Genomic DNA, 20822 nt, shown 5'->3' with positions numbered 1-20822 from the left:
GCTGGACTTCGACCCTCGGGGAGTCCTCAGTCTCAAGGGGGTGACTGGCATGTATCCCAGCAACTGCAACTCACAGAGGTCAGAGCTTCGATGTGGGAGGCGCTGGCAGCTGGGTCAGGGAGGGCTTCCTGGAGGAGGTGTCAGAAGGACAAGGAGAAAACACACAGTGGATTCGTTCACCTTGAACCTCTGTTCTCCGCCTTTTCAGAAGATCCTTCCTCCAACAGGGCCAGCACCTGCCAGCCACGGTCTCCGTCCTTAGTCCCCACAAACCACAGGGGCCATGCCTTCTTTCCAACTCTTCTGGTTCTCCCCTCTAGGGCTGACGGCAGAAGATGGTCCCTTGCATCTCTCCCATCTTCTGGCTATGGAACCAACACACCCAGCTCCACCGTCTCGGTACCCACAGTCCCACCTTGGCCAGCAGACAGGCGGGTGCGAGGTGGGGCGGGACACGTCTTTGGTTTTTATCAAGGTGTTGGATAGTTGTCCAGTCAACAAACATCCTGGCTGCCCCCTCTGTGCCCCATTCCGGGCAACGTATGGGTCCCTGAAAGGACCCAGCCTCGGTCCCAAGGAGTCCCCGTTCTGGAGGACACAGACATCCCCATCCTGTGGGGTTAGGGCCTGGCCAGAGGGAGTCTTAGGGTTGCTTAAGGAGCAGGCGGCGAGGCTTGCTGGAGAAGGGGGCATCAGAGCTGGGGTTTTGAAGGATGCGTAGAAGTCAGGCAGGAGAGTGTTAACATCTAATGACCAGCAGGCAGCCTAGGCCTTGAGGGGTAATGCTGGGGTTCTGGCTTTGGCGCTGACTGTGAACTCGTGGCCCTGATACCCCCTCCTGCCAGTCGAGCTCATCCTCCCGGGAGCGCCTCCACCAGCTTCCTTTCCAGCCGACACCGGATGAACTATGCTTCCTGTCCAAGCATTTCCGCAGCTCAGAGAGCGTGGCTGACGAGGAGGGCGGCCACCGCTCACCCCACCTTCGTCCCCGTTCCCGCAGCCTCAGGTGGGCCTCGACCTCTAACCTCAGCCCCTCCCCGGGCTGCCTTTGGGGCCCACATTGTGGCCCCTCCTCCACCTCTGGCCCTGACCCTGTCCGAGCCTGGCCTCTGATCCTCGACCCTCCCCTGGACTGGATTTCTGGTCCCACGTCACAAGCTGACTGTCCCCCGCCTGCCCCTTCCCCTTCAGCCCGGGACGCACAACAGGGAACTTCGACAATGAAATCGTCATGATGAATCATGTGTACCGGGAGAGGTTCCCCAAGGTGGGCAGCGCCCGGTGGCTGCACCGGCCCTAACTCCCCTCCATGTTGTTGTCCCTCCTTGGCACCCTGTCTTCTTGGCTGTATCCCCCCCCATCTCTCCATTTCTGTCTGTCCCTATCTCTCTGTCTCAAAGCGCCCCCCTCCAACCCAGGCATATTGCTTCTTCCCCCCCCAGTTCTCTGGCCCCGTCGTCCCCATCATCACATTCTCCCCCACAACTGCCTGTCTTGCCCCCACCTGTATGTATTGCCCCCCCCAGCCCCGTCCAGTGACCAGGTTGTCCCATCCGCCCTGCCCAGGCCACGGCACAGATGGAAGGCCGCCTGGAAGAATTCCTTGCTGCTTTTGCACCCGGCGCCCGGCTGGCCCTGGCCGATGGCGTCCTGGGCTTCATCCACCACCAGATCATTGAGCTGGCCCGCGACTGCCTGGCCAAGTCTGGAGAGGCCCTCGTCACCTCCCGCTACTTCATGGAGATGCAGGAGAAGCTGGAGAGGCTGCTACAAGATGTGCGTTGGGGGGGGGGGGTGGTGGGTGTAGGGGTCCCTGGGGAGGGCAGGGCCAAGGGCCTGCAGGCGACGCCATCACCCGCCTCTCCCTAGGCCCACGAGCGCTCGGACAGTGAGGAGGTCGGCTTCATTGTCCAGCTTGTCCGGAAGCTGCTCATCATCATCTCGAGGCCGGCGAGGCTCCTCGAGTGCCTGGTGAGTCTCTGCACCCAGCCAGGTGTGGGGCCCAGCGGTTGAGACTAGGCCGCTAGAACCGTCCTGCTGAGATACAAGAGACATGCCCATCGGGTGGAGTTTGGAGAGGAGCACGGGGTGCCTCCCGGCTGGGCTGGGCTCTTTTCCCCAGGGAAGTGTCAGGAGCTGAGATCTGGAGGGGAGAGTTGGAGCCACCGATAGTGAAGCTGCTTCAGACGGAGGGCACGGCACGGGCCAAGGCCTGGAGGTGGGCACAAGCCCCGCCTTACCAGCCCCTCTGCCACCCCCAGGAGTTTGACCCTGAGGAGTTTTACCACCTGCTGGAGGCTGCCGAGGGCCAGGCCCGAGAGGGCCAGGGCATCAAGACGGACCTGCCTCAGTACATCATTGGGCAGCTGGGCCTGGCTAAGGACCCCCTCGAGGGTAAGCTGACGGGAGTAGGGTGGAAAGAGAAAACCAAGGAGAGGCCGGGGCAGAGCTGTGATTCGAACCCAGAGCCGTCAACTCCGCAGCTGCCATGATGTCCTTCGTCTCTCTGTGGCTCTGCCCTCAGCCACCTGTGGGGCCCACTGTGGGAAAGTGCCTGGGGTTCCTGGGTCAGCCAGCTGTAAGTGGGACCTCTGACCTGCCAAGGGGTGGCTCCAAGAGGAGCCACCACTCTTCCCACGAGTCCCCAAAGTACTTTCCTGATTTCATCATCTGACCGTGGCCCAGGAGACGGACTTAGAGTCGGACAGGACAACCAACCCGTGGGCTTGACCAAGCTGGTCAAGAACTCCCCCCCAGACAGCAGAGTCAGGAGAACTGAGACGTGGGACCCGGGGAGCGTCGAACTTGGACCTGACCTGGTCCAGGTGCGGCCATGGGAGGCTCTGGGGAAAGGTTGATGTGTAAGCGAGTCCTGGCGGATGGAGAGGTGACCAGGTACAGATCTGGGGAAGAGAGGGGGTGAACCGGGCGGCGGGGGAGGGTGAAAGCAAAGGCCCTGAGGTGTGCGGGAAGAACAGTGAGGGGGGAAGCGACTGGAGCTGAGGAAGAAGCAAAGCTGGGAGAGGGTGGTGGGGTCAGCAGGGCTTTGCCACAGTGGCTGGCGTCTGCCCAGCATCACTGCTCTGTTAACCCTGGGACTGGGCTGCCATTGTCCCCGTTTAAGGCTGAGGCTCCAGGCAGATGAGGTCGAGCAGGGATTCAGACCTCGGCGGGCCCCAGGCCAGACCGCTTGTCGACTGGCTGTGTGGCCCCGGCTGTGCCTGGCTGTCCAATGAAGGCAGGTGATGCCGTGGGTGGCCCCGGGGTCAGAGGAAGCAGAAAGTGGCCGGGCAGTTGGCAGCTGAGACTGTGGGGCAGGTCATCTATCCAGTGTCCCCGGCGGGGAACCTACTGAGTAAAAGAGGCTGTATTCAAACCCAGACCTCCCTCACCCGTGAGACCCCATTGTCCCATCCCAGCCTTGCTCTGTGACCGTGAGACACTGTCATGGTTCAGTGCCATCATCACGGCTCATGTGCACCAGCCGCTCACTCGGGGCCGCCCCTCTGCCAAAGCCCTAGGGCCAGAAAACGGCGTGGGTGGGGGGCTCCCTCTGGGCCACACCCTCAGCTGAGGAGGATGTTAGGAGCCAAGACCCAGAGGGCCCATGTCACGGCCTGCGTTAACAGGCCCAAGGCTCGGAGCCAGGATGATGGCTGTGCCATTCAGAGGCTGGGCTTCCTCAGTCGTTGCTTACTCTGGCCTGGGTTTGGCCAAGGTCTGGACGTAGTAGGGGCTCGATGATGCAATGATGGTATCTTGGGAGCCGGTCAGGGAGGCACTGCGTCCCCAGGATGAGCCCTGGAGGCCTTGGGAAATCTCTGGGCGATCGAGGCACAGGCACGGAGGCATCATTTGAGGCTCCTCCCTTGTCTCACAGAAATGGTGCCTCTGAGTCACCTTGAAGAGGGAGGACAGCCTCCAGCACCTGAGTCCCCGGAGGTAAGTCACAGAGCTTTGACGCCCCCACCTGTCGGGTTCTTTTCAAGGTAGATCAGGCAGCCGTGGGAGGGGCTGGGTGTGCGGATGTGTTGCATGTAGTAGCTGCTTAGTAAATGCCTGTGACTTGAGGGAGAAGGTAGAGGCGAGTGCCCTGCCCTGGCGATTGGACAGGGCAAGGCTGGAGGGGATACTGGAAAGGGGCGTTTTGGAAGATGTCTAGGAGTTTTCTGGAAGGAGGACGTGGCTCCAGCCAAAGCTCAGAAACTCAGAAGCTGAGTTTGAGAAGTCTAGAAGGAGAAAGTAGCATCAGATGTCGGGACCAGTGGCTGGGACTTGAAGGCAGGAAGAGCCCGGCCTGCTCTGAGGTGGGGCAGGACCCTGACCCTTCTTTGCCCCCTAGAGCCGTGCCCTGGTCGGCCCATCGCGGAGGAAGCCGTGTGAGAATGACTTCGAGACCATCAAACTCATTAGCAACGGGGCCTATGGGTAAGTCCTCGGGTCCCCCATGGACTGATTTCTCAGCCGCCCACGGGGATGCCTGAAGTCCAGCGGCCCCTGAATGTGCAGTCCGGGAAGCTGAGGCCTGAAGAGGGCAGTAGAGACACAGTACAGCCAGGCCAGGGTCTCAGACAGGCTCCGCCAAGGTCTAGGCCATTACCTGCCCCAGGTGTAGGGAGTTCTAGGTATACAAGGATAAAGATGGCCCCGTGGTGGCGGTAGTGAGCAGTGAGCGTTATTTTGGTGCCACTTTGACAGGTCCGCATGGGGCTGGGGTGGGAGGGGGAGTCCTTCACAGGATAAGACTATCCAGAAGGGGCTTCTGCGTCTAGGTGATGTGGCTCAGCAGCACTGCCAGGAGTCTGGGTCAGGGAGCTCCAAGAGAGAGCAGTGGCTTGGGGTCTTTTTAGCCCCAGGGTTCACCTTACGGATGGCTAGTAAATTTGGTATCGTTTCACTACGGATGCAAAGCTGGCAAGCTCTCAACGGTTAAAAATCTGCTTATTTGGGCCCTATTTAAAGCACTTTGAGTTTGGTGCCAGGGGGCTTTTGACTGCAGGGGTCTCAGTCTGCTGTGAAGACATAAGCCAAGGGCCATCTCTGTCATATCGATGTGACACCAAGAAAGGCAGCTTAAACCCGTAGGGTGGCTGCTTTTGGAGAGGGGCCAGGTAAGGAGAAAGGGTGTCCCGGCTGTAGGGCGCAGCGCGGGCAGAGGCCTGGCAGGTTGGGTTCTGGGCCCAGGTCGGGGCCCGTTGCCTGCCCGGGCCTCGGTCTCAGGCCTCGGCGAACCCGGCTCCCCCAGGGCTGTCTACCTGGTGCGGCACCGAGACACACGGCAGCGCTTTGCCATCAAGAAGATCAACAAGCAGAACCTGATTCTGCGCAACCAGATCCAGCAGGTCTTTGTGGAGCGTGACATCCTCACCTTTGCCGAGAACCCGTTTGTGGTCAGCATGTTCTGCTCCTTCGAGACCCGTCGCCACTTGTGTATGGTCATGGAGTATGTGGAAGGTGCGGTCACTAGGGCTTGCATGCCTCCAGTGACGGGGAGCTCACCACCTACCCAGAAGAAAGTCCCTCCTTTGACCAAGCTAGGGTCTGCTCCGGCCTCCCTGGGGTCCCAGCCTGCCTGCCTTGGGAGCTCCTCAGTCTGCGGTGGGGGGGTCCAACCTGGGCAGTTGGGGCTGAGGGAGTCCAAAGAGGTGTGTGAGGGTGGGACCCAGACATCCTAGGCGGGGGGGGGGGGGGGGGGGGTACCAGTGAGCAGAGGCCTGAGGGCCAGAAGTAAGAGCAAGGATGGAGGGAGGGCGGGAGGTGTGGGTCGGAAGGGCCAGGATGATTGGGGGCCAGGGAGAAGAGTTGTTGGATCAGGTTTGCAGTTAAAGAATGAGCAGGGCCTTCAGGTGGTGCAGGGGTGTGCACTGTTCAAGGTCCTTCTAGGCAAGGAGGGGGAACGAGCACTTAGGAGGCACCGGCTGTGTACAGGGTAAGGAACCGTGTCCTCGCAGGGCTGCTGCCCTGCCAAGGGAGAATCAGGAATCTGGATCTGCCCTCCCTCCTGCCCTTCTTGGTTCCCTGCCTTGGTTTGGTATAGACCAGGGATGCTTTGCAGGAGGGTGGGGGGGGGGTCTCATAAGCCTGGAGCAAGGCTGTAGAGCCCAGGGCCTCTGAACGCATCTGTCCCCCAACAGGTGGTGATTGTGCCACACTTCTGAAGAACATGGGCCCACTGCCCGTGGACATGGCCCGCATGTACTTCGCCGAGACAGTCCTGGCACTGGAGTACTTGCACAACTACGGCATAGTGCACCGGGACCTCAAGCCTGACAAGTGAGCAGCCTGGGGCTTTGGGAGCAGGGCCTCTGATTGGGGTCTGGGGCTGCTCAGAGCTCCCCGCCTATCCAGGTCCTGCTGGCCCATGGGCCCCTGGCAGCAGGAAGACAGGGAGCAGTGGCAACTTTGGGCACCTGGTGTATACAGAGGAGGACAGGTCCTTAAGAGGCACCTGCTGTATGCGAGGGGAGGAGAGTTGTGTTTATGGAGATGCGGTCAGGCAAAGAGAGAATGTGCACTTTAGGGTGCACACAACGCACAGGGGAAGGGACTGTGCACTCACAGAGTTACCGCGGCACAAGAGGAGAGAACGTGCACTTAGGAGGCACCGGCTGTATACAGGGAACAGGGACATGCCCTTTGCAAGACCTTCTGTGTGAAGAAAAGGACTGTGCATGTCTTGAGCACCTGTTGTGTGTTTGTGCAGGGAAGACAGGAAGAGATGTTCATTGAGAGCCTTGGGAAGTTTATTTTGCTCTGGCACCTAATAAGCACCTACTGCATGCCAGGTCCTCTGTGGGCGACCGTGAGACATGTGTGTGAATAATCCATCGTGCTTTATAACCCCTACATAATTTGCAAGGCACTCTCCCCTGCATTAACTGAGCACCTGCTGTTTATAGAGCAAGGGGCTACTCTTGATATCAAGTGCCGTCTGGATACCAGGCAAGGAGCTTGAGTTTCTTAGGTTCTTGCTGCATGGGGGTGTGAACATCAGCATTAAGAGGCTGCACGTTTTCAGGCGTCTTGTAGTTTGCCAGCGGCTTAGAAAATAAAGTGTGTATTTGGCACCTGCCATGTACCTGGGCCTCTGTGCGCAACACTTGTCAATATGCTCTGTGCCGTCAGGTCTGTGGATCATCCTAGAGTGGGGTGGGGTCCCTGAGTGACCCCAAGGCAGCACCTGCCCCTCCCAGGCTTGGGACCCCCATCTGCAAAGTGGCACAGGCCGGTGCCCAGCCCCAGAGGGTTCAGGGAGACAGGCGCACACGATAGACACGCGAGAGAGATATTTTCGCCTTTCACTTTGGAAAATTCCAAGTACATCCCAAAGTCAAGAGAAGGCGCATTCATTCACTGGGGCTGTCAGAGCAAAGTAGCACAGAACTGGGCGGCTTAAACAATAGAAGTTTATTCTCACAGTTCTGGAGGCCAGAAGTCCAAGATCGAGGTAGCATCAGGGCTCCCTCTGAAGTCCCCAGGGAAGGATCTCTTCCAGGACCCTCCCCCAGCTTCTGGTGATTTCTTGGCTTGTGGCGACATTGCCCCGCTCTTCACATGGCGTCCTCCCTCTGCATGTCTGGGTCCAAATTCCGTTCCTGTAAGGACACCAGTCATACTGGATGAGGGGTCACTGTACTCAGGGACGTCCTCCTCTTAACTAATCACACAACAATCCCATCTCCAAATAAGGTCACGTTCGTAGTCACTAGAGGTCCGGACGTCAACATGTGACTTTGGAGGTACATAACTCAGCCCAGAACAGAAGGAAGGGTCCAGTGCCCCCCCGTCCACTCCCCACGTTCAACCCGTTTCCACAGCTTCCAACGCTTGGCCAATCCTGCTTCCTCCCCATCCCTGGGTCCCCCCACCCCCCATGCCGGGCAATTTGAAGCATATCCCAGGCATCGGATCATTTCATTATCATTTCATTTGTAAGAAGGAAAGGGTTTTTTTGTTTTTTTTTTTTTTAAAGTTTACCTATTTTTTAGAGAGAGAGAGAGTGCGCGAGCAGGGGAGGGGCAGAGAGAGAGGAAACAGAATCCAAAGCAGGCTCCAGGCTCCAAGCGGTCAGCACAGAGCCCGACGCGGGGCTCGAACCCACAAACCGTGAGATCATGACCTGAGCCGAACTTGGACACTTAACCCACTGAGCCACCACGGCACCCCCAGAACTTTTTAAAGACAGCGGGTGCACAGAATCGTTCCTTTAGAGAGTCCGTGGATGCAGTTCTGTGCCAAGTAAACGGTTTATCAAACAACTTGGCTATACGCAGCTCTCCAGAAATTAAGCAGCCGAGGTACCAGGAGGTGCGCGAAACCGCGACTTTCTAAAGGTGGTGCGTATGGTTCTGTCATCTGGCAAGACGTTTATATCCTTGAGCCGACGGGAAAACTAGAACAGCAGGGTGCATGGGAGGTGTACAGGGTTTTAAAAACGGGTGCCCTCAGGAGGTGCACAGAAATATTTCTGTATACAGCAGCTGCTCGAGGTATGTTCGTTTTTCGACAGGAAAGGTAAATAACGAAGGCTTGCAAAGAAAGCATTTAGTGAAAACAAAAAATGGCCACGTGTGCAAAAATATACTGTGGGTTTCAGACGTTTTCATGCACAGCGGGGAGATGGTATGATTCTCGGGAGATGTAAATTCCAACAGCGGAGTATACAGTAGGTGCTCAGTAGCGACACCAGATGCATCCGGTGGGTGCACCGAGACGTTTGCCAGATTGGCAGTATTGCCCAAGACCTGTCGGTCCTCGTGATGATGTGCCCACGCTCGGGAAGTGCTTTCCGACCCCCTTGGGGGAGTTAAGCCGCCCTGGCTGGACCTCAGCCCACCTGGGGTGGCACCAGGTTCCGGGGCGGCATGAGAAGCCAGGCACCTCGGGCCCCCCAGCCCTGAGTGCACCACCCGCCCACCCACAGCCTGCTCATCACCTCACTTGGCCACATCAAGCTGACCGACTTCGGCCTGTCCAAGATTGGGCTCATGAGCATGGCCACCAACCTCTATGAGGGCCACATCGAGAAGGACACCCGGGAGTTCGTGGACAAGCAGGTGTGCGGGTGGGCAGGTGGCCCTGGGTGCGGGGCCGCCCCCCTCTATCTGGATCCTGACCCTCAGGACGCGGGGAGACTTTGCAGCATGAAGGAGAAAATAAACCGCACCCCCCGCCCCCCGCCCCGTAATTCTCTCCACCCCCCGTTCCCAGCCTGGCCTTGGCCTCTCCGTCCCCCTCGTGGTCTCTCTGGAGTTGGAGGCCATCCTCCTGTTCCCCATTCTGCCTGACCCAGGTGTGCGGGACCCCTGAGTACATCGCGCCCGAGGTGATCTTCCGCCAGGGCTACGGGAAGCCGGTGGACTGGTGGGCCATGGGTGTCGTCCTCTATGAATTCCTGGTGGGCTGTGTGCCCTTCTTCGGAGACACCCCCGAGGAACTCTTCGGCCAGGTGGTCAGTGGTGCGTTTCCCCCACCGTGGCCCCGGTTCGAGTCTTGGCCGCCCTGGGGCTCTGGGCAGCAGTTTCCCTACCGAAGGGAGCAGCTATGTGTGTGGATTGGGCACGTGTGGTGCGCCTGGCCCCAGCTGGACACTGGGGACATGGCCAAGGGCGAGACAGCAAGGGAGAGGAATACGCAAGTTAGGGAACATCAGATACAAAAAAAAGTGCCCAGGAAAAGAAGCAGGAAGAGGGGAGGGGAATGGGGTGTACCAGAGGTGGTGGGGGCGGGGGCTTGGGGGGGGGGGCTGCATTAAATAGAGGGTCATGGAGGCCTCGCCAAGGTGACGGTGTGAGTAAAGACCTGAAGGAGCAGCAGGGAGTCCCAGAAGTAGAAGAGGGGAAGGTGTTCTGGGCAGAGGGTGCAACCACAGCAAAGGCTGTGTATGAGGTGGGACCGAGCCTGGTGTGTTGATGGAATAGAAGAGGCTGATGGCTTAGAGTACAGTGAGTGAGGGGAGGTGGTTGGAGGTGCTATGAAGGGCTGTCCTCACCCTCTCACTCTCTTTTATTTTACGTTTATTATTATTTTTTTAATTTGACTTGATTTATTTTTCCCTCTCCTCATTTTATTTTTTTTTTTATTTTTATTTTTTTTAAATTTTTTTTTTAACATTTATTTATTTTTGAGACAGAGAGACAGAGCATGAACGGGGGAGGGTCAGAGAGAGGGAGACACAGAATCTGAAACAGGCTCCAGGCCCCGAGCTGTCAGCACAGAGCCCGACGCGGGGCTTGAACTCACAGACCGCGAGATCATGACCTGAGCCAAAGTCGGCCACTTAACCGACTGAGCCACCCAGGCGCCCCATCCCTCTCCTCATTTTAGATGAAATCATGTGGCCCGAAGGGGATGAGGCCCTTCCAGCAGATGCCCAGGACCTCATCACCAGGCTGCTCCGACAGAGCCCACTGGACCGTCTGGGCACTGGTATGTGGACGTGGGATGGGGAGAGGCTGCATAGAGAAGGGGGACTTGGGGCTGGGGTTTTGAAGGACGCACAGGAGTTCACTGGGAACTAGCGTAAGACCTTGAAGGAATAGCGGGTATCTGGGTCGGATGCAGACAAGGGGCACTGAGGCTGAGTGAGAGCCTACAAGGTCACCGTGGGGTATGTCCTAAGGTCCTCAAAGGCCCAGCCCAGTGGATCCCACTGTTCAGATTCCCCAGCCACCTAATTAACGGTTAAAGGACTACTCGAGACTCACGCAGCCACTACAGGTTATGTCCGTGAGGAAGCTTAGCCACTGGAGAGGACCACAGGGGCTGAGGTTGGGGAACGGGATGCCTTCACGCAGTCAGCTCTCTGCTCCGTGGAGTAGAAATGCATAGAAAAGGCTGGAAAGAAAGCCCTCCTAGGGCTTTGGGATCTCAGAATCCAGCAGAGGAAAGAGCAGGGCCTGGGGGCTAGCCCCAATTCTGTCTGTCTTCAGGCTCTTAAACAGCGGCTGTTCCCCTCGCCATCTTTATGGCTCTGTGTTGGCCAGGATGGGGCTCAAATTTGGCCCAGGGGGCAGTGGGGGACAGGGACACACAGGGCTGAGCCAGGCATGTGTTGGCAGGTGGCACCCACGAGGTAAAACAGCACCCCTTCTTCCGAACACTGGACTGGGCAGGGCTTCTGCGACACAAAGCTGAGTTCGTGCCACAGCTCGAAGCTGAGGATGACACCAGCTACTTTGACAGTAAGTGGGGGGGGGGGGGGAGGGGGGTGTCAAGGGGGTGGGCTCTGCTATCCCACAAGCCCCTGAGGCGGGGAGGGGATGTCTGCCAGGGTCTCCACCCAAGCACCTCGCCCTGGACCTGGAGCTTCTGACTTCCGGAGGTTTCTGAGTAATCAGAGCATGTCTGCCGGCAGCTGCCCCCTCCCTGGCTGGGATTTCCTGTGCCTCTGGGGTCCGGAGGCCACGGCATCCTCTTGGGTTGTGGGAGGGGAAACCAAGGCACTGAGTGTGGCAGACCCTTGCCTGGCGTCCCTAGCAGGTTCAGCCTCCTGAGCGTCCAGCCCTGACCAAGGACGGTGCCTCATCTGTCACACGGGAGGGAGGGGCGCTTCGCTTTGCCTTGTGGAGGGAGCCCCTCCGACATTGTGGGTGGGCTCAGACAAGTCTTCCTCTGCCTACTTGGGGCTCCAGCCACACAGGTTAAATGCTCTAGGCTTCCAGCACCTCCTCTAGAACTTGCTGTGTGATCTTGGGCGTGTCAGAGGTCCTCTCTGAGCAGCTGTTTCCTGTTCTGTAAAGTGGGGAGCATCCTTTATGTTTAAGATGCACACGATCACCTAATTCTGGGTGACCCATCTCAAGGGCGAGGCTCCCGAGGGTCAGACACAAGAATCCCCACCCACAGTCCCACGGTTTTTAGGGACCCAGCTGGAGTTTTTCGGCCAGGTCCTCACTCTGCCAACTCAAGCCTCCCGTGGCCCCTAAATACACCAGACACAGCCCCACCTCAGTGCCTTTGCCCTGACCGTGTCTCCCCACCCCGGGACGCCCTCCCCAGATCACCCCACAGCCCTCACGGCCGCCTCGGGGCATCGGGTGGGCTGTACGTGCCTTTCCGTCCTGCAGCGCGCTCGGAACGCTACCGCCACCTGGGCTCCGAGGACGAGGAGACCAACGACGAGGAGTCATCCACGGAGATCCCCCAGTTCTCATCATGTTCCCACCGGTTCAGCAAGGTGGGCCCGGGGACCTAGCTACGGCACTGGGGATGTTGCAAAATGTTGGTTCGAGGTTGGGGGCGGGGTTCTGCTGCTTTCTGTCGTGATGGTGGTTGAAATACGTATGAAATATACCATCAGAGCCGTTTGATTGATTGATTGATTGATTGATCGATTGGGGGGGGGCGGGGTAGAGTTTTTCCCTTTAACGAAATGACCTTGGAAATGACGTACCTTTCCGTGACGCCAACGCTACGGTTTTCGGAGTCACGGTAAGATACGCAGAATTGCATCCATAATTAACGTGAATGCCAACACTTCAAGCAGTGACTTCAGTTACGTGGCGAACACAGTCAAGAAAGCAGCCACCGGACAAACGTGGGCTCCTCTCCTGCCTCCCCCTCTTCCCGGGAGGTGGCGGCAGGGGCAGCTGCAGCGGCAGAGGTCAAAGGGGTGGCGCCCCATCGTAGCCATTTTAAACTACAATTCGGTGGCATTCCGCGCATTCATAAGGTCGGGACACCCATCACCTCTGGTTCCAGAACGTTCCCATCATCCCAAAGGGAACCCCCGATCCCGTGGGCAGTCACTCTCCTTCCCCTCTCCCCCAGCCCCGGGCCACCCGCAGTCTGCCTTCTGTGTCTGGTGTCTTTCACTCAGTTGGATGTTTTCAGAGTTTACCCACGGTATCGTGTGTGCAGGGCTTCGTTCCTTTTTGTGGCTGAGTAGTGTTCCACTGTGTGGACGGACCACGTTTTGTGTACCCATCCGTTGGTGGACACTTGGGTCGTTTCCACTTTTGGGCGACTGTGACCAGTGCTGCTGTGCTGGGTGCCGCATTTTATAGCCTCACAAGCTTAAGTTTCCTTCCTTTGTTTCTAATTTGATGAAGAAAACCTTCCCTGCTGCTTGTGGGCCTGGGCCCCAGGCAGAGCGTCCTGATCAGGAGCAGAAACCCTGGCTGCAGCCCCCTTGGTAGCCGGGCCCCTTCGAACCTTAGTTTTTCCGTCTGTACAGTGGGCGTCTTTACTCTGCTGTTTTTAGGGATGTGGTGAGTCTGGGTTTAAGGAAGTGACTCACAGGGAAGCACGGGGCATATAGGAAGCACTCAACTAAGCTCACTCTTTTTCCTTTTTTTTTTTTTTTTTTTTGAGAGAGAGAGACAGAGAGAGAGCGCGTGTGTGTGTGTGAGTTGGGGAGAGGGGCAGAGGGAGAGAGAATTCCAAGCAGTCTCCACACCCAGCGTGGAACCCGATGCCGGGCTCGATCCCACAACCCTGGGATCGTGAGTCGCACTCGTGATTAGTAACACCAACTGTTACTACTGTTTTCTGTTTCTTCCAGGTCTACAGCAGCTCCGAGTTCCTGGCCGCCCAGCCCACGCCAACCTTCGCCGAACGGAGCTTCAGCGAGGACCGGGAGGAAGGGTGGGAGCGCAGCAGCGAGGGCGAGTATGGCCGCCGCCTGAGCATGGATATTCGGTAGGTGGGCTGGAGAGTATGAGCAGATCCAGCTTCCGAGCCTGCCGGGAGGTGGAACCACAAAATCTAACACTGCAAGGAGCTTCCCGGTGGCCCAGGAGAAAAGGGTCAGACACACTGGCTAGCCTGTCAGACCCCTGCCAGCGTGGCCCCTATCACTGCTGCCTCTGGCTTTGCGTCCCTTACCACAGCAGGCATAAAGCAGCCGTGCACTGTCCTACTGCCAGGCTTCTGCTTGCTCCGTTCCCTCTGCCAGCATACCCTTCGCTAACAAACTCCTGTCCGTTCCTCAAAGACCAGACTCAACAGAGATAATCAATGCCTACTAGAGGATGAGCATCGGAAGCTGGGTTTTAAAAAACGCCAATTCTCTGGGCAGAGGACGGGGCAAGCAGAGGGAACTCACCCTGTATTTACGAATTCCCTCTGGTTCTGGGCTGAGTGTTCAAATCTGGCTGCCAGGGGTAACTGGGTGTCCCGGGGCGACGGCGCCTGGCAAGTGTGACTTTGGCCCTTCCCTGCAGCAGCCTGAGGTCCTGGACATCCTCTGGTACTTCCTGTCCGTCGTCTTCCCAGCCCGAGCGGGGCCCCAGCCCGTCTCTCTTGAGTACTATTAGCCTGGACACGATGCCCAAGTTTGCCTTCTCGTCAGAGGATGAGGGAGCCAGCCCAGCCTCTGCGGGCCCCAAGAGGCCCATCTTCATTCTGGGGGAGCCCGATCCACCCCCAGCAGCCACCCCAGTGATGCCCAAGCCCTCAAGCCTTTCTGGTAGGTGAGGTCCAGGGTGGGCGGGATAGTGTTGTAGAAAGTTTCCCAGAGGGACTATTTGAGATGGGTTTTGAAGGATAAGTAGGAGCTCCCCAGAGAGACCATTCGCCTAACAAAGGCTTTAAGATAGGAGAGGCCAGGGCTCCCAGAGAATCCTCGAGCCTCAGCTTGTCTCCCAGTCTAGGGGTGATACCCCCAGCTTCACTGGGTCAGGATGGGACTGGAGAGGGGGGTGAGACCGCAGAGCTCTGAGGGGTGCTGGGGGTCTGACGGGTGGGAGAAGGCTGCTTAGAGGAAGGGACTTGCAGGGTGGAGCTTTCCAGGGAGAGCAGTGCAGAAAGGAAGTATGGAAAGAGAGAACCCTCTAAAGAAAGGCCAGGTAGGGGCCCCTGGGTGGCTCAGTCGGTTGAGCGGCCGACTTCGGCTCAGGTCATGATCTCACGGTCCCTGAGTTCGAGCCCCGCGTCGGGCTCTGTGCTGACAGCTCGGAGCCTGGAGCCTGTTTCACATTCTGTGTTGCCCTCTCTCTGACCCTCCCCCGTTCATGCTCTGTCTCTCCCTGTCTCAAAAATAAATAAAACGTTAAAAAATTAAAATTAAAAAAAAAGAAAGGCCAGGTAGCCAAACTAGGGTCCACGCTGACCGGGGAGGAAGGGGCTCTGCCTGCCGAGGGCAGAAGGACTGAGTGGTGAGACTGGCCGGGCTGACCCCCAACCCTGCTGACCCCTAGCTGACCCAGCCGCCCTCAGCCACGCACGCCTACGGAGCAACAGCATCGGTACACGGCACTCGACACCACGGGCCTTGGATGCTGGCCGAGGCCGCCGCCTTGGGGGCCAAAGAGACCCAGCTCCCGAGAAGTCTCGGGCCTCCCCCAGCGGGGGCCGTGTGCCCAAGTCCGCCTCAGTGTCCGCCCTGTCGCTCATCATCACGGCCGGTAACGCACGTGGCCCAGCCTCGTCTTTGCTTTGTCCGTCCACGTCTGTTGTAACCGCGGGGCTCGGGCTGTGCCACAGGAAGGGGGAAGGAGCGAGACACGGGGAGAGCTGGGGGGCCGGCATTCCTGGCGGAGGGCACTGCATGTGCAAAGGCCTGATTGGGGGACCGTGCCTGGGACACTGGAGCAGCAGCAAAGCAGCCAGAATGGTCAGCTTGGTGGGAAGGGGAGGTGCCCTCCCCACCCTCGTCCCTGCGAGGGAGTGACCCCCCCCCCCAACCCGTGTCCTTGCAGATGATGGCAGCGGCGGCCCCCTCATGAGCCCTCTGTCCCCACGCTCACTGTCCTCGAACCCGTCGTCCCGAGACTCCTCTCCAAGCCGAGACCCGTCCCCCGTGTGCGGCAGCCTGCGGCCCCCCATTGTCATCCACAGCTCGGGCAAGAAGTACGGCTTCAGCCTGCGGGCCATCCGCGTCTACATGGGCGACAGCGATGTCTATACCGTGCACCACGTTGTCTGGGTGAGCTGGCCTCGGGGTGGGCAGGAACAGCGGGACTTGGTTTGAGTCTAGCTTCACCCTGGCAAGGCACTTCACTTTGGGAGCCGCGTTTTCTAGTCTTGGGAAAGCAAGCTCATTGGCTGAAAGGTTTTGGAGCCCAGGGCAGGGAGCTGGTGCCACCTGGGTCTTTGCAGCCCCTCTTACTTAGGGGGAGGGGGTTGGGCAAGACGGACAGGGATGGACAGAGGGGTAGAGACCTCAGTTGGGCACGAAGCTCCCGCCCCACACCCGCAGATGCACCCTGGGTGTGATGTCCTGCCTCCCCCCAGCCCAGGGCCCGTTCCCTCCCTGCCAGCACCCAAGGTCAAGGAAACCACGTGAGTGGCAGCAGCTTGCTGGGGTCCCACAGCTGACCCAGCTGGGCCGGGGTCTCCAGCTGTGGGTCCCAAGCCCCCTGACCCTACCATCCACCCCCAGAGCGTGGAGGAAGGCAGCCCTGCCCAGGAGGCGGGCCTGCGAGCTGGGGACCTCATCACCCACATCAACGGGGAGTCAGTCCTGGGTCTGGTGCACATGGACGTCGTTGAGCTGCTGCTGAAGGTTCAGCCCCCCATCTTCCCACCCTTGGGACTTCCAGACCCCCACCCCACTCTGCCTACCCTTGGGGCTCCCAGAATCCCCACGTCCCGTCCATCCTCAGGGGCCCAGGTCTGCCCCCACTGCTTTGCTCCTGTGACCCCTCAGCTTTTGATCCTGAGGTTCTCCCCTCTGGAACCACACCTTTCCACACCTGGTCCCACCTCCAGGCCTTGCATGTCCCCTCCCCTCTGCCCAGGACGTACATCCTCCTTTGCCCCCTGGGTGCCCCTACGTTTGGCCCTCCTTCTGGCTCACCCTGGCCTTATGAGGCTGGGGGTGTCCGTATTATCTTTATCTTCCTCAGGGGGGCTGAGGCCTGGGGGTGGGGAGGTGGGCCCAGGCCAGGAGGCAGGGCCTTGTTTGGAGAGCTCCTAGGACCGGTGGGTGGACAGGTGGGCAGCTCATTGCATGGATGGGCAGATGACGGACATGCATCTTTGGCCCAGTGAGTGGCAGGTCAGTAGGCGAGAAGTGGGTAGATAGGATCTGGGGCTCTGACGGATGAAGAAGTGCGTGGGGGGCTTGCTAGGTGGGAGACACACAGGTGACCCCCTCGCCATCCCTCCTGCAGAGCGGCAACAAGATCGCCCTGCGGACAACAGCCCTGGAGAACACCTCCATCAAGGTGGGCCCCGCCCGGAAGAACGTGGCCAAGGGCCGCATGGCTCGCAGGAGCAAGCGTAGCCGCCGGCGGGAGACCCAGGACCGGTGAGCGACGGGTGGGCCTGCGCGGAGTGCTGCAGAGGACCGGGAGCAGGCTCCCTAGACTGCTGGGGACAGGGGTTCTGACGCATCGGGTCTGTCCCCCTCAGGCGGAAGTCGCTCTTCAAGAAGATCTCAAAACAGTCCTCTGTGCTGCACACCAGCCGGAGCTTCTCCTCCGGCCTCCACCACTCCCTGTCGTCCAGCGAGAGCCTCCCGGGTTCGCCCACTCACAGCCTCTCCCCCAGCCCCACTACGCCTTGCTGCAGCCCAGCTCCCGAGGCCCCCGCAGGTAGGTGTGCCCCCCCCCGCCCCGCCCCGGGGCCACCCTGGGGCTGCTCAGGTCTGTGGGGCCTGACCCCGGTGGGGACGCTGGCGGGGTTTACAGGAGGGAATGACATGACATAGGAAGTGAGGAGACCAGAAGGGCCTTTCCAGTCGCTTGGGGTCTGAGGGGCAGCCTGGAAGTGGGAGGAGAGAGGTGGGAGAGCAGAGAAGAGAGTACCCGGCAGAGGGAGCATCGTGGACCAAGGGGGCTAGGCTGCAGGGTTGTGAAAGCAGGGAGAAGGCTGGGAGGGAGGAAGTTGGGAGATGGGTCAGGCCAAGGAGCTGGGAGGGAGGAAGTTGGGAGATGGGTCAGGCCAAGGAGCTGGGCTTAAACTGGTGGGCAGCTGGGAGCTATGGAGGGTGTGTGAGCTAGAGAGGGCATGTTTTAGAAGGGTCTGCGTTTTAGAAAGATCATTCCGGGGCAGGAAAGGATGGGGCCCAATGTCTGTGAGAGACAGCCAGGTGCAGACACCCCTAGGCTCACTGGGTCAGCATCCAGTGATGGGAGGACCAGGCTGGGGCACCCCTGAGGGGAAGCAGGGAAGGCCTCCTGGAGGAGGCCCCTGCTCCAAGAAGCCCTCTCTGCCCCCTCTCTACCCTGACTTCGAGGGGCTGAGGGTACCTGTGCCACCTTCCCTTTCCTCAGACCAGGTATCCTCTGCAGCTGAGGCTTGGGGTGGAGGGGCGGTCACGGGGCAGATGGCGGATGCGTACCTTTGGCCCATTGAGGGGTAGGTCATTAGATGAGAAGTGGGTGGATAGGAACTAGGGCTCTGATGGATGAGTAGGAGTTCACCAGATCTAAGCCAAGGGAACACCTTGCACACATCACAGGAGGCGAGAAAGGCAGGCATACTGGGTGGCCGTAGGCAGAGACGTGGGCTTTGGCAGGCGCTCTCAGGCCCAGGGCCCCACACGACAGGGCTGGGGACATGCAGGCCGGTGGCCCTGACCCTCATCTATCACCCACAGACACCGCATCCCCTCCCAGTGCATCCCCGAGCTCCAGCAGCCCTGCCTCTCCTGCCGCCGCTGGCCACGCCCGCCCTAGCTCCCTGCATGGCCTGGCCGCCAAGCTCGGGCCACCCCGCCCCAAGGCCGGCCGCCGCAAGTCCACCAGCAGCATCCCGCCCTCCCCACTGGCCTGCCCCCCGGTGCCCGTGCCCCCACCCCGCTCACCCTCGCCCCTCCCCGGGCACCCACCTGCACCCGCCCGGTCTCCACGGTTGCGCCGGGGCCAGTCGGCTGATAAGCTGGGTTCGGGTGAACGGCTGGATGGGGAGCTGGGGCGCCGCGGCCGCGGGCCAGACTCGGAGCTGGTAGTCATGCGGCGGCTACACCTGTCCGAGCGCCGTGACTCCTTCAAGAAGCAGGAGGCCGTGCAGGAGGTGAGCTTCGATGAGCCACCCGAGGAGGCCGCCGGGCCGCTCACCTCTGTGCCGCAGATTGCCGTGGAGGGCGCCGAGGCTGTGCCAGGAGCCCTTGGTCCTGCCGGGAAGGACTGATCCCTCCCACCCGGCCTCCCCCTGGCCTAGAAGTTGGGCTTTTTCGTGTGCAATGTTTTTTCCGTCAAGCGACTCTTGGATGGAGACTGAGCCACCAGACTGTGACACCTGGAAGGCGAGAAGCCATCTCAGTCCTTACCGGAAAGTAGAGACAGCACCTCCTTCGTGTTCCGGTGCAGATCAGGGGCCGTACGTGGGGGCAGGAATGGGGGACAAGGGTGGCATTGTAAATAGCAGCAAATCCCTGCGACTAATTTATTACTTTTTATAAGCGATAGGTAGACTGAGCCACCACTGTGAAGGTGGCTGCCCGGGTCCTGCCCCTTGCACCTGGGACCCCATTTGCAGACGCTGCCCCCTGGGCTGAGAAGGAAGCACTTTGGACAAGTTACGTATGTTTGTGTTTTCTAGGTTTTCTGTATGTTTTAGTTTTGTGTGTGTGTTCCTTGATCCCATCCTGGCCCAGGACCCACTGACCTGAGGGGATACAGGCAAGCTTACCTGTCCGGGCCCAATGCGGATAGGACTTGGAGAGTCTGTAAACGATTCCCCTCCACCACAAAACAAAGCAATCCCGATGAGGGACTGGACGCTGAAAGCTACGTCTCACGGTCATAGCCTCGATCCGTAGGCCAGTCTCGCTAGAGTTCGTTTCTAGTCCTGAAGGCTTCAGCCCGGGGGAGGGGGTGTGGGACCTGGGACCTTGATGGAGGAGCAGAGAGGTCACCCACTCCACAGGGGGACACTGATGCCCTGGGGTGGGGAGGGAGGCGCAGGCCTCGAAGGGTACTACTGCCAGGGCAGGGGAAGAACGTCCACCCTGGACAAGATTTCACGTGCTCAGTGCCCACCAGGGTGAGCCCTTGACCATGATGTGTCTGAAACACCCTACGAGGGTTCCTGCAACGTATCGCAGCCTTCCTAGAATGAAATTCGAGTGAGAAACCCAGCTGGGGGGCAGTGGGGCCCAAGTTTGAATCTTGGCTTCCTCGTGTGGCTCTGGGAAGATGGCTTTCCCACTCTGTGCCTCAGTTTCCTCGTGTTTACAAAACTAATCCCAATGACTATTTATTAAGCATCCGCCCCATGCCAGACGCTTTTACTCGTGGCTTCTCCCCCGGCCAGCCTTGCGGAGGCTGCAGGTGGCGGTGTCCTCCCCTTTTTACGGACACGTAACCGAGGCCTGGCGAGGGGTGGAGACGTGTCGCACGATCACCTGGTAAAAAAAATCACGCAGCCAGGCCCCGTCGTGGGCACTGTCGACAAGGGAGCTTGAACGGAGAGTCTGGTGTCGGATACAGCAGATCCACCTCCAGCTCTCTTCCCGGGCTGCTGTGTGACACACACTGGGTGTCTCAGAACCGCCACTTCCTCTGTGGAGGTGGCCCGCCAGATCCCTGCGCCCCACCTGATGAGGGCACTTTCCAGGCACGGTAGCCCACTCTGCATCCCTCCCAGAGACCCTCGCCCAGCACTGGCTGGTGCTGGAGCTAGACCAAGGCTGTGCATGACTTGTGCCCCCCACCCCCCTTCCATCCTGGAGCTGACCGTGAATAAAAGCCCACGTTTACAAAGAGGAGGCCCAACGTCTGGATTTGTGAGGGGCAAAGAAAGGGGTAAGGGGAGAGAGTGTGGTGGGGACGGGGTGAAAACGGACTTCCTTTGAAGGGGTTTTGAAGGTGGCACAGGGGTTCGCCAATGAGATTCTCCCTGATGTCTTCTCGGGTCCCTGGCCTCCTCCTGCCCTCTCCCCGAGTACCCATCATAGGCTCTGCTCTTAAAAGCTTCATCCGGACACCGAT

General features: G+C 59.3%; 1 protein-coding gene across 28 annotated transcripts in view; it reads left to right on the top strand.

The window, feature by feature from the left end:
• The window catches only part of MAST3 (microtubule associated serine/threonine kinase 3), a 37300-nt gene extending 16704 nt beyond the window's left edge, over positions 1–20596 (top strand). For 11 of the 28 annotated variants that reach the window (XM_086698618.1, XM_086698616.1, XM_086698602.1 and 8 more), the window contains 23 exons: positions 321–435; positions 846–1006; positions 1192–1267; positions 1567–1776; positions 1870–1971; positions 2262–2394; positions 3881–3942; positions 4343–4428; positions 5246–5454; positions 6135–6273; positions 8924–9056; positions 9293–9458; positions 10327–10428; positions 11061–11183; positions 12069–12178; positions 13505–13641; positions 14166–14410; positions 15141–15347; positions 15642–15868; positions 16325–16447; positions 17058–17194; positions 17299–17480; positions 18488–20596. In XM_086698618.1, coding sequence (XP_086554744.1) covers positions 321–435; positions 846–1006; positions 1192–1267; positions 1567–1776; positions 1870–1971; positions 2262–2394; positions 3881–3942; positions 4343–4428; positions 5246–5454; positions 6135–6273; positions 8924–9056; positions 9293–9458; positions 10327–10428; positions 11061–11183; positions 12069–12178; positions 13505–13641; positions 14166–14410; positions 15141–15347; positions 15642–15868; positions 16325–16447; positions 17058–17194; positions 17299–17480; positions 18488–19020 — 3718 coding nt within the window. In that variant the 3' untranslated portion in view covers positions 19021–20596. Of the gene's footprint in view, positions 1–320; positions 436–845; positions 1007–1191; positions 1268–1566; positions 1777–1869; positions 1972–2261; positions 2395–3880; positions 3943–4342; positions 4429–5245; positions 5455–6134; positions 6274–8923; positions 9057–9292; positions 9459–10326; positions 10429–11060; positions 11184–12068; positions 12179–13504; positions 13642–14165; positions 14411–15140; positions 15348–15641; positions 15869–16324; positions 16943–17057; positions 17195–17298; positions 17481–18487 lie in introns of those variants that run through there. The other 17 variants (XM_086698611.1, XM_086698607.1, XM_086698610.1 and 14 more) reach the window with 4 other exon arrangements.
• The last annotated feature ends 226 nt before the right edge of the window (positions 20597–20822 follow it).

Source organism: Puma concolor, chromosome A2 (genome assembly GCF_028749965.1).
Source record: "Puma concolor isolate L17-30 chromosome A2, mPumCon1.1.hap2, whole genome shotgun sequence".
Classification (NCBI taxonomy): domain Eukaryota; kingdom Metazoa; phylum Chordata; class Mammalia; order Carnivora; family Felidae; genus Puma; species Puma concolor.
This window is presented reverse-complemented; position numbering and strand designations above follow the sequence as displayed.